The following is an 11,843-nucleotide window of genomic DNA, read 5'->3' as shown; positions in this document are numbered from 1 at the left end:
ATATGCAAAGGGCTGATGGAATGAAAAGGTATTTAAGGGGTATCCCTGAAGATAACAGGGTGCTCTTGGCTGAGTAACAACCTTTGCACTGTGGTCCTTGCCTCCTGTTGTCCTTTATTAAACTTTTTACATTTTCACAGGAGAGTGAACCTGTTTTTCACAGTGGACTTGACTGCCTTGCCTGAATGCCTCCCCAAGCAGCTTTTCCACAGGAGGTGCTTATTGGGGATTATAGGTAGCAGCATGCACCATGCAAACCCCTCTGTGCCACACCACAGCCCTGGGAGGGGCTCTCAGCTGCTGCTCACAGATCTGCTCACCCACAACCAGCCCTGAGGGTGGGGGCACTGACAAAGCTCAGTTTCTAAGCAGGGCAGCACAACTCTGACCTAAAGTGAAACCCTGGACTGTGAGGGGTCTGGAGACTCCACTGGAAGAAAGGCCAGGTGGTCACACCTGAACCAGCCTCTGCTGTGTGAGCAGTTTCTCTGTGCCAGGACAAGTGACAGCTCACCTGCTCCAGAGACAAGAACAGCCACCTTCACCTTCCTCCTCCTGGGCTGGGGCTGGATCTCAGCAGTGCTGGAGTCCAGCAGCTGCTGGGGGCTGCTCAGCTGCAGGGCCTCTGCAAGATTCTCCACTTCAATGCGAGAACCTGCTCCAAACACATAGGGAAAGGGTTAGATTTTACCTTTCCATTAAACTGACTTTGTGTAGTTTATTAATAATGTTTCAACAGCAAGAAATTGCATCAGCAGTGAGTTTATGCTGGCACAGCTGGAGCTCCAGAGGGATTCAGTGCTGGAACAGCCCAGGTCCCAGGAGCTGTGCTGGCCTCTGGTGCTCACAGAGTTGTTCACAAAGGCCCAGGCATGGCCATTTCAAGGATTAGTCCCATCATTATATCTCTCATGTTACAAAATGGTGCTGACAGAGCTGAGGGGACATTTTGGCTGCCCAAACTGTTGGGTTTGCAGAGGGATTCTGGTTCATGTCCTGCTGGATGCCAGCCAGTGCCACGCCAGGGTTCAGCCTGACCATCACCACATGTGACTGTACAAAGCTGTGACCTGTCCTCAGCCTTTACACAGATCTGTGTGAGCTGGGGAGGGCTGGACAGGAGGGGAGGTGGTAAAATATCCCCTGATTTTTGGAACAATCAGCACAGGGATTCCCTGAAGCCTCAGGGAGGGGAAGAGGTGATCCAGGTGCTGTCACTCTGAAACAAGAACTCATTTCTTATTTATTTAATACTGAAATGTAGATGTGGAGGTGTCCAGCAGCCTCCAGCCTAGTGAAACAACAGGAAAGTGGTGTGAACTACACAGACTTTGCAACAGGGAGACTCTTCAGTCCCACAAGGACACCTGCTCACCTGTGTGACAAGGGGCAACCACCCTCCCAATCAGCCAGGCCTCCTGCTGCCTCTGGATGTCCTGGAGAACGTGCTGGGCCAGCTCCTTCTGCACCACCAGGACAGCCCCAATGCCACAGGGAAGGCTCTGGGCCATCTCCTCTGCAGAGAGGTTCCCCTCCTTGTAGAGCCAGCCAAAGATTTCAGGGATCTTCCAGCTGAGAGCATCTGGGAAAGAATGAAATTGCTGTGTGGGCAGCACAAATGTTTATTATTATTTATTATTTACTGTCTGCAATGACGGGGATGTGTCACAAGAGCTGATAGAGAGCAATTCTTGCTGCCACAGAATCCCCAGATCCCTGCCAGCCCATGCAGTGCCAGCTGTGCCCCACGGGCACCTTGTGCCCAGCGCAGAGCACTCAGTGCCACCTCCAGGGCACACCTGCAGGGATGGGCACTGCAAAGCTCCCTGGGCAGCCCCTGCCAAGGCCTGAGCTCCCTTTCCATGGGCAAATTGCTGCTGCTGTCCCAGCTGAGGGGACCTTAAAACCCATCTCAATCCATCCTCTGCCATGGCAGGGACACCTTCCCCTATCCCAGGCTGCTCCCAGCCCCAGTGTCCAACCTGGCCTTGGAAATTTCTTTCTTTCCTTTCCAATTTCATTCTAAAGAAATACAACCCAACACACAGACACCTTTCTTTTCCCCTCCTCCTCCCCACTGTATTTTTAGACTCACATGAACATGGTTTTCTTTAGTATTTCAAACTTCTGAATTCTTTGCCCAATTTTGGCTTCATCAGAAAAAGTTCTGCCTTACAGATGTCAGATATGGTGGGGAAGCTACCAAAAAGTGCATTAAATGTGTGTGTGTAGAGCAAATCATGCAAATTTATTGCCCTACCAAACCTCAATATTTGGTCAAAATGTTTTGTTTGGAGAGGTGTCCTGAGGAACACACAATCTTCCCCAACACTTTTTGTCCTGGAGAGGTGCTGCCTTAATCTCCTTTGGAATTTCCCTTCTCCAACCAAGAGTGGGGATGGTGACTTGGAACAGGAGTGGTTTTGGCAGCCCCTTGGGAAGCAGCCCCTTGGGGCTGTTCCCCTCTGCAGGGACATTTGTGAGGACTCCACAGGTGAGGCTGGAGGTCAAGGCCGTGCTGGGCCTGAGTTCTGTGCCCCAGGAACCCTCAGCACTCACCCAGGACGGCGCTGACGTGCTCGGGCAGGAGCCTGGAGATGCCCCCCAGGAGCCCCTCGGCCGTGGGGGCAAAGCCCTTGACGTGCCCTGAGCGAAGGAGGGGCAGCAGAGCTGGGCTGAACATCTTCCCTGGGGTCAGCAAAACATCTCCTGCAAGGAACAGCCTCAGCTCAGTCCTGGTCAAAACTCAGGAGAGGTTTGGAATCAAAAATCACAGAAGGGTTTGGGTTGGGAGGGATCTTAAATCCCACCCAGTGCCACCCCTGCCATGGCAGGGACACCTCCCACTGTCCCCAGTGTCCAGCCTGGCCTTGGGCACTGCCAGGGATGCAGGGGCAGCCCCAGCTGCTCTGGGCACCCTGTGCCAGGGCCTGCCCACCCTGCCAGGGAACAATTCCTCATTGCCAAGATCCCACCCAGCCCTGCCCTCTGGCACTGGCAGCCATTCCCTGGGTGCTGTCCCTGCATCCTTGTCCCCAGTCCCTCTGCAGCTCTGCTGGAGCCCCCTCAGGCCCTGCCAGGGGCTCTGAGCTCTCCCAGAGCCTTCCATTCTCCAGGCTGAAGTCAAAGGATTTGTTTCAAAGGTCATGGGGTGTTTTTGGGAATGCCTCCTGGACAGGTTCTCTCCCAGTCCTTGCAGAAGGCCTTGGGAAGGAGGCAGATGTAGCCATGATATTTTCTGAAAAATCCTTTCCTTAGGATCTTTTCTTCTGAGAAGATGAGAGGCCTCAGGAACCAAATGAAAACAATGATTATCTGCTGCTGTGGAATGCAACAGGTGCATCTGTGATTGGTCTCATGTGGTTGTTTCTAATTAATTTTAATTAATTAACTAATTCTAATTAATGGCCAATCACAGTCAGCTGTCCGGTCTGTCTCGGTCAGTCACAAGCCTTTGTTTTCATTCTTTTTCTATTCTTAGCCAGCCTTCTGATGAAATCCTTTCTTCTATTCTTTTAGTATAGTCTTAATATAATATTTTTCATAAAATAATAAATCAAGCCTTCTGAAACATGGAGTCAGACCCTTGTCTCTTCCCTCATCCAAGAACCCCTGTGAACACCAGCACAGGCAGAAGTGCTGCCCACTCGTGCAGAGCCCTGGGCACCATCCCCACCCCACAGAGCCATGGGCACCATCCCCACCCCACAGAGCAGTGGGCACCATCCCCGCCCCACAGAGCCCTGGGCACCATCCCCACCCTACAGAGCAGTGGGCACCATCCCCACCCCACAGAGCCCTGGGCACCATCCCCACCCCACAGAGCAGCGGGCACCATCCCCACCCCACAGAGCAGTGGGCACCATCCCCGCCCCACAGAGCACTGGGCACCATCCCCACCCCACAGAGCACTGGGCACCATCCCCACCCCGCAGAGCCCTGGGCACCATCCCCACTCGTGCAGAGCAGCGGGCACCATCCCCACCCCACAGAGCAGCGGGCACCATCCCCACCCCACAGAGCCGTGGGCACCATCCCCACTCGTGCAGAGCAGTGGGCACCATCCCCACTCGTGCAGAGCCCTGGGCACCATCCCCAGCCCACAGAGTCGTGGGCACAATCCCCACCCCACAGAGCCCTGGGCACCATCCCCACTCGTGCAGAGCCGTGGGCACCATCCCCACTCGTGCACAGCCCTGGGCACCATCCCCACCCCGCAGAGCAGCGGGCACCATCCACACCCCACAGAGCAGTGGGCACCATCCCCACCCCACAGAGCCCTGGGCACCATCCCCACCCCACAGAGCCCTGGGCACCATCCCCACCCCACAGAGCAGTGGGCACCATCCCCACCCCGCAGAGCAGCGGGCACCATCCCCACCCCACAGAGCCCTGGGCACCATCCCCACTCGTGCAGAGCCCTGGGCACCATCCCCACCCCGCAGAGCCGTGGGCACCATCCCCACCCCACAGAGCCCTGGGCACCATCCCCACCCTACAGAGCCGCGGGCACCATCCCCACCCCACAGAGCCGTGGGCACCATCCCCACCCCACAGAGCCATGGGCACCATCCCCACTCGTGCAGAGCCGTGGGCACCATCCCCACTCGTGCACAGCCCTGGGCACCATCCCCACCCCACAGAGCAGCGGGCACCATCCCCACCCCACAGAGCAGTGGGCACCATCCCCACTCGTGCAGAGCCCTGGGCACCATCCCCACCCCACAGAGCCCTGGGCACCATCCCCACTCGTGCACAGCCCTGGGCACCATCCCCACTCGTGCAGAGCCGTGGGCACCATCCCCGCCCCACAGAGCCCTGGGCACCATCCCCACCCCGCAGAGCCCTGGGCACCATCCCCACCCCACAGAGCCGTGGGCACCATCCCCACCCCACAGAGCCGTGGGCACCATCCCCATCCGCACCAGCCCAGCCCCACGGGAGCAGCCGCGGCCCCGCAGACGCCCGGGGAGGAAGGGGAGCGCACCCAGCGTGGTGTGCCCGCAGGTGCCCGGGGCAGGCGAGGAGCAGCGCAGCGAGGATGTCAGCAGGACGCTCCGCACGAGGCCGAAGCCGCGGCCGTGGATGCCGGGGCAGCCCAGCCCCAGGAGCGCGTCCCCCTCCCGGGCCCGCTGCAGCCCCGGCAGGCGCTGGCCCCGCTCCACCGCGCCCACCGCGAACCCCGCCAGGCCACAGAGCCCCGGGGCACACGGAGCGGCCACTTCGGTCACCTCCTCACCTGCAACGGGAGACAGCGCTCAGCACCTCCTGCGTGCGGGCGTTTTACACTCACAGCATCACAGAATGGTTTGGGCTGGGAGGGGCTTTAAAGCCCACCCAGTGCCACCCCTGCCATGGCAGGGACACCTCCCACTGTCCCCAGTGTCCAGCCTGGCCTTGGCACTGCCAGGGATGCAGGGATGGAATTCCATCCCAGCTCCTCCCCACCCTGCCAGGGAACAATTCCTAATCCCCAATATCCCACCTAACCCTGCCTCCCTCAGCTCAAAGCCATTATTGCAACTCCATTTTAAATTTATGGCATCTCCTAAAGTCAGCAGCACATCCAGGGACACACAGGTTGGTTTTGTTGGAGTCTTGAGGTGAGGTAACAAACCAAGAAGATTCAGATGTATTTTTAAAATCCTTCTTGGTTTGTTACCTCACCTCAAGACTCCAACAAAACAAAGCTTCATGAGAGAAGAAGTGATTTTGTCATTATTGGTTCTGGTACTCACGTGGCAGCTCCCTGAGTATGGGAGAGGGCTTGGAAACATTGACACTGAGCAGTGTGAGGCTTCCAGTTCTGTTCCCTTTGGTTCAGGGATAAAAAAGGAAGGACAAGGAAGGTCTCTTCCAACCTTGTGATTCTGTGTGAATACTGAACCCCATCTTTCTGTGCTGACCCATTTTACAGACCAGGAAGAACTGAAACACAAATTCCCAACTGTTTTTCCCACCAAACACAAACCAACAACTCCAGGCCACATTCTGCCTCCACCTCCCAAGTCCATTTCTCTGGTGATAAATTCAACCTCAAACCCTTCACATCTCAGAGGAGAGGAGGGTCCCTACCCAGGAAAGCACAGCCTGCACTCCTGCAAGCCTCAGCAATTCCTTCTTTGATGGTTTCCATCACTTCAGCATCGAGTTTGCCACAGGACAAATGGCTGAGGAAGAAGAGGGGCTCAGCCCCCTGGGCCAGGAGCTCATTGACACACAGGGCCACCAGGTCCTGCCCAATGGTGTCGTGTCTTTTACACACCTGGGCCACCTGCAAAACATGGTGGGAAGGAGAAACAGGCAAAACTCAATTATTCATCAGTGAAATCAGCAGAAACCTTCTTCTCTCTGAAAGGAAGCATGTCTGGTTTTGGGCTGTTTGGAGGGCCTGGAAAGGCCCGGGGTGGCCTTGGGGCAGCCGCGTATCAAAGGACGAGAAGAGGCTTCAGTTCTTTTCTCGGTCTCGGTGTTTATTAATTGTTTATCTAAAAGATTTTCTCTGGGCCCGACAGAGCTCTGCTCAGCAGCCAGCCATGAGCACACTCCCTGCCCTCCGGGCGGTCACCTATCTTTATACCCATGGTTACGTGTACAATATTTATCATTTTTCCCCAATACCTTTCACCCTTATTGCCCAGTGCACTTTTAGTAATGACCAATCCCAAAGTGCCACCATCACCACAGAAGATGGAGAAGAAGAAGAAGAAGAAGGACAGGACACGCCCCAATTCCTCCATCTTACTTCTCTAAACCCCCCTGTACAGAAATCCTAAACCCTGTGTTTCACTCTCTAATTAACTGATCCCTTCACCATTCACCCCGGTGAAACCCTCCTGTCCTCATACAGGTGTCGTCTCCTGTGTGGGATCAAAGTCCAGCCACCAGACACTTCTGGAACATTCCAGGGCTCCCGAGCCCCCCAAGGGTGCTCTCAGTGACACCTCAGTGCTGAGCTGCTGAGATCTCACAGAAGCACTACAGGACATACATGGAAGACAGAACTTGGTGCATTACCTGGTTGAAATCAAGAGAAAACAGCTCATTTTCTTGCAGACAGAAAAAGAAAACTCTATTTTGCTTTTTTTTTAAATATTAGTTCAAATTTCAGCCATAGAAATTCTATTTCAGCTATTCTAGAAATTGTCATTTTGAGATTTTTGTTTTTTGATTGCTTTCTGGAATATTATCGTAGAAAATCCATGATTATCATAGAATCATGGAATGATTTGGGTTGGGAGGGACCTTAAACCCACCCAGTGCCACCCCTGCCATGGCAGGGACACCTCCCACTGTCCCCAGCGTCCAACCTGGCCTTGGGCACTGCCAGGGATGCAGGGGCAGCCCCAGCTGCTCTGGGAATTCCATCCCAGCCCCTGCCAGGGAACAATTCCTCATTGCCAATATCCCAAGGGTGCAAAAGGCCTTGAATGATCAGTGGATAAACTTCCAAGGAGGTTCCTTTCACTGGGCCAGTTCCACCTGTGCAGAAAGGGCCAGGACAGAGGGGTGGGTGAGGAGAAAACATGGAATAAACACCACTGGATTCCCAATGGGGAGGGAGCAGCACCCAGACAGAGCCTGGGCTTGGATTCCTGACTGATTTCCCTGGCTGACTGGGGAATGCCATGGAAACAGGCAGCCCATGGCCTCTGCTGCTCCTCCCTGCCCCGGATCCAGCAGCAATCCTGGCAGGCAGCTGCCAGCCTGCCCTTGGCCAAGGAGGAACCTTGGGGACACAGCTGGGGATGTCTCTGTGCCAGGCAGGGGAACAAAGGCCCACAGGAGCCTGCACCAAGCACTTTTCATGCCCAGAGGAGCCTGGGGAGGTGAGACTGCCAAAGACTGGGGGATGATTCTGCTCAGTGTCCTGCTGTTTGTTGTCCTGGCATTAAAGGCAGAAACTGTTGGAAACACAGGACATTGCTGTGCCTGGCAGTGAAAGGAGCTTCAGATCTCCACTCTCCTGATGGCTGAAAACCTCCTGATTCTATAGATAAATAAATCCCCAGGTCAGCTTATCCTGACTCAATGCATAAATATATCCCTGGTTCAATTTATCCCAATTCTCCACATAAATATATTCCTAACTCAGCTCGTCCTGTGTGTTCTTGGCTAATTAAAATTCTTTATTTCCTGGCTTCTTTAATGTTTATTTCTTCCATCCTTCCTCTCCCCAATGCCCTGGGCTGTTCTCCTTCTCCACACACAATTTATTAGTCTGAGTCTGCCAGTTGTCATTCCAACAACTCCCTGTGCTCCAACAGACTCTCCTCAAAGCCAATGGAACCTCCAATTTATAGCAGAAATTCTGGGCTTCAGTGCCTCAAGTTTTCAGCTAAATTTGGGGTTGTTATCATTTCACCACAAAATATCCCCATCCTCAGTTAAGTGTGCCCAGGCCTGGCACAAATAACAATTTCCAAAGTGCAGGTGCCCACTGTGGTGGACTCAGGAGAGTTTGTGGAGCTCAGGAGGTTGTAGCTGGTGGCACTGAAACAGCCCTGGCAGGTGGTTGGAACCCTGGTTATGGAGAATTTCAGACTTTCTGTGCTAACAAACACCGACCCCCAAGGGAACACTGCATTTGACCTGAAACTGTGGAGAAAGCTGTGAAAATTAAATGATAAAACTGAAATTATGGGGGTGTAGTTTAAATAGAATTGTGTAATATCATGTGGTAAAAAACTTAAGAGTTTAAAGTTTTAGAATATAGTAGTATATAAAAAATAAGATATAAGTTTTAAAGCAGAAGCTACTCCTTTTTTACCTTCTTCTTCATAGGTTTAAGTAGCATTGTGTAATTAGATAAAAAGTCCATATTACAAGTCATGGGTAGTTAGTTACTAAGTTAAAAGTAAAAATAATTCATGTGTAATTTCTGAATTAGATAGTTTGTCCTTAAAAAACCTTATAGAAAGAGAGACTCAGCTCCATTTACCTTGTTAGTAAAGTACTGTAAAACTCACAACTTGTAAGACTGTAACATAAATAAAAACTAATAAACATCTAAGTCCAAGATACAACAAGATACAGACATGTAAAGAAACAGCATAAAGACATCGAAGTGAGTAAAGAAAAACTGAAGTCCAAAATAGGGGGGATGAGGAAATGCCTTAATCTTAAGGCTGAAATCCTCTTGCAAAACTATGGAGAAAAACTCTTTTTCCCTATATGAAAGTATAGAGAGATGAAAGTGTTCAAATTGCTATCAAACAAAAGCCTCCATATTGAAGTTAGCAGATGGTAAAGTAGTTGTAATCTATAAGTAGTTTAAACAGAGAAAGAGACAAAAATGATAAGACCCTATACCCCCAAAGACAGAAGACCTCTATTCCCAGAGATAGAGATGATTTTAGAAATAAATTTAAAAAAAATAAAAATAAAAATCAACAGCAGGTGCCATCAGCTGTGCTGCAGTGGAGCTGCCAGTTAATTACTAATTACCTGCAGTTTGGGTCCAAGGCCCTTGGTCTGGGACACCAGGATGGGATCATCATAGCCAGATGCCTTCAGGTCAAAGAAAGCAGCAAAGCCTCCTCCCTCTGAGCGACCTCCTGCAGAGGGCAAACACAGCATGGGCTGGATTATGGGAAATAAAATACCCAAAACTCTCACCAGGAAAAGAACTGCAAATATCCCCAAATCCCTGGGGCTGGCACAGCTCATGGAGTGCCAGCTGTGCCCGGTGGGCATCTTGTGCCCAGCCCAGAGCACTCAGTGCCACCTCCAGGGCACACCTGCAGGGATGGGCACTGCAAAGCTCCCTGGGCAGCCCCTGCCAAGGCCTGAGCTCCCTTTCCATGGGCAAATTGCTGCTGCTGTCCCAGCTGAGGGGACCTTAAAACCCATCTCAATCCATCCTCTGCCATGGCAGGGACACCTTCCACTGTGCCAGGCTGCTCCAAGCCCCAGAGTCCAACCAGCCCTTGGTAATTTCATCTATTTATTTCCACTATATTCCTCTCCATTCTGCACCTCTAAGAAGCACAGTCCCCTCCATGGCAAGGCAGGCATTTGTTGATTCATCACAAGAGGAGTGACAAGAAAGAAATTGATTTTCTTTCTTTGTGCTGATCCCAGCTCCAATTTCCCAAGCTCAATTTCAATGCCACGAGTGCATTGCCCAATCCCCAGGGAGGAAAAAACCCCAAACACTGAGGGAATTCCCAGATTCTTCCCAGTCCTACCCGCCCTGGTGCCTCTCACAGCTGATGTTTGTGGCAGGCAGCTCAGAACCTCCCTGGCTCCAGCTCCCACGTGTCTGTCCTTGTACACCAGGGCCCTGTGGGGAGGGAAGGATGAGCTGGCAGCAGCAGGGACCCTTTGTGCAGGCCCAGCAGAGGTGGCCCAGATGTGAGGGGCAGGGGGGAACATCTGGGAGAGGCAGGGGGGGACATCTGGGCCGTGCTCACGTACAGGGGCTGGCGCAGCAGCCGCAGCCCCCGGTGCCCGATGTCCCTCCTGAAGGTGGCCCCCTGGAAGTGGATGGTGGCCACCCCCCTGTTGGCTTCTCCCAGGGCTTCCATCAGGTCCTGCCTGATGGCAGTGATGGACAGGACTCTGCCACCAGTGGTCACCACCCTGCCATCCTTCAGCGCCGTGCCCCCGTGGAACACCTGCAGCCCCAGCTCCTCGGCTTGCAGAAGCCCTGCAAAGACAAATAATTCTCTGAGGGTTTTGAATTGCATTCTCTGGGGACAATCTCAGATTTAAGGTGGGAGGAGCCCCCCAGGATCATCCAAATGCACTTCAGCCCCACCAGCATCACCCCAATCCCTGTCCCCAAGGCCACATCCAGACTGCTCTGGGACAATTCCAGTGACCCCAAACCTCCCTGGGCAGCTCAGCCCAAGGCCTGACCACTCTGCCAGGGAAATTTTCTGTGCCAATCTCCAACCTGAGCCTGCCCTGGTGCCATTTGAGGCCATTTCCTCTCCTCCTTTCCCTGCCCCTCCTGTCAGGAGCTGTGCAGAGCACTGAGCTCCCCCCTGAGCCCCCTTTGCTCCAGGCTGAGCCCCTTCCCAGCTCCCTCAGCTGCTCCTCCCAGGCTGTGTTTTCCAGACCTTTCCCCAGATCCATCACCTTCTGTGGGCAAAACACTGAAGATTCAAGTCCTTTATTAGTCAAGGGAGAACAACAGAATTTTCACCTTTGCTTTTTTTCTGGGAAACAGCATCATCAGTGAAAGACTGCATGGGCCCCAGGAATCCTCTTCTGAGCCATTCCATCATGGAATCCCAAACTGGTTTGGGCTGGGAGAGACCTCAAAGCCCACCCAGTGCCACCCCTGCCATGGCAGGGACACCTCCCACTGTCCCCAGTGTCCAGCCTGGCCTTGGGCACTGCCAGGGATCCAGGGGCAGCCCCAGCTGCTCTGGGCACCCTGTGCCAGGGCCTGCCCACCCTGCCAGGGAGGAAATTGTTCCTAATATCTGATCTAAACCTGTAATTTTTCAGTGTGCAGCCATTCCCTGGGTGCTGTCCCTGCATCCCCTGGCAATTGTCTCTCTCCAGCTTTCCTGGGGCTCCTCCAGGCCCTGCAAGGCCGCCCTGAGCTCAGCCCAAAGCTTCTCCTGTGCAGGTGAGCAATGCCAGCTGTGCCAGCCTTTCCTGCCAGCAGAGCTGCTCCATCCTCTGCCCATCCTGGAGCCTCCTCTGGGCTCTCTTCTACAAGTCCACATCTGGGGCACCCCAAAATTAAAGAAAAATCCCAGAGGAGCAGAAATGTGGGATCCAGGAGCCACCACAGGACACATCCCTGCCCTGGGCCAGGAAAGCTGTGCTCTCTCTGGGAGCTGTGGGGAGTTTGTGCAGGGTTTTCCTGCATGAAATCTCAATTC

The 11,843-nt window shown here is 53.4% G+C and overlaps 1 protein-coding gene across 1 annotated transcript in view; it reads right to left on the bottom strand.

The window, feature by feature from the left end:
- Positions 1–240: 240 nt before the first annotated feature.
- Positions 241–11,843, bottom strand: part of LOC135454092 (trifunctional purine biosynthetic protein adenosine-3-like) — a 30,341-nt gene continuing 18,738 nt past the window's right edge. Inside the window, exons 11-18 of the mRNA XM_064726277.1 lie at positions 10,420–10,651; positions 10,191–10,285; positions 9,448–9,557; positions 6,076–6,274; positions 4,988–5,239; positions 2,560–2,709; positions 1,376–1,582; positions 241–655 (exon numbers count right to left, since the gene is read on the bottom strand). Coding sequence (XP_064582347.1) covers positions 390–655; positions 1,376–1,582; positions 2,560–2,709; positions 4,988–5,239; positions 6,076–6,274; positions 9,448–9,557; positions 10,191–10,285; positions 10,420–10,651 — 1,511 coding nt within the window. The 3' untranslated portion in view covers positions 241–389. The remainder of the gene's footprint in view (positions 656–1,375; positions 1,583–2,559; positions 2,710–4,987; positions 5,240–6,075; positions 6,275–9,447; positions 9,558–10,190; positions 10,286–10,419; positions 10,652–11,843) is intronic.

Source organism: Zonotrichia leucophrys, chromosome 1 (genome assembly GCF_028769735.1).
Source record: "Zonotrichia leucophrys gambelii isolate GWCS_2022_RI chromosome 1, RI_Zleu_2.0, whole genome shotgun sequence".
NCBI lineage: Eukaryota > Metazoa > Chordata > Aves > Passeriformes > Passerellidae > Zonotrichia > Zonotrichia leucophrys.
This window is presented reverse-complemented; position numbering and strand designations above follow the sequence as displayed.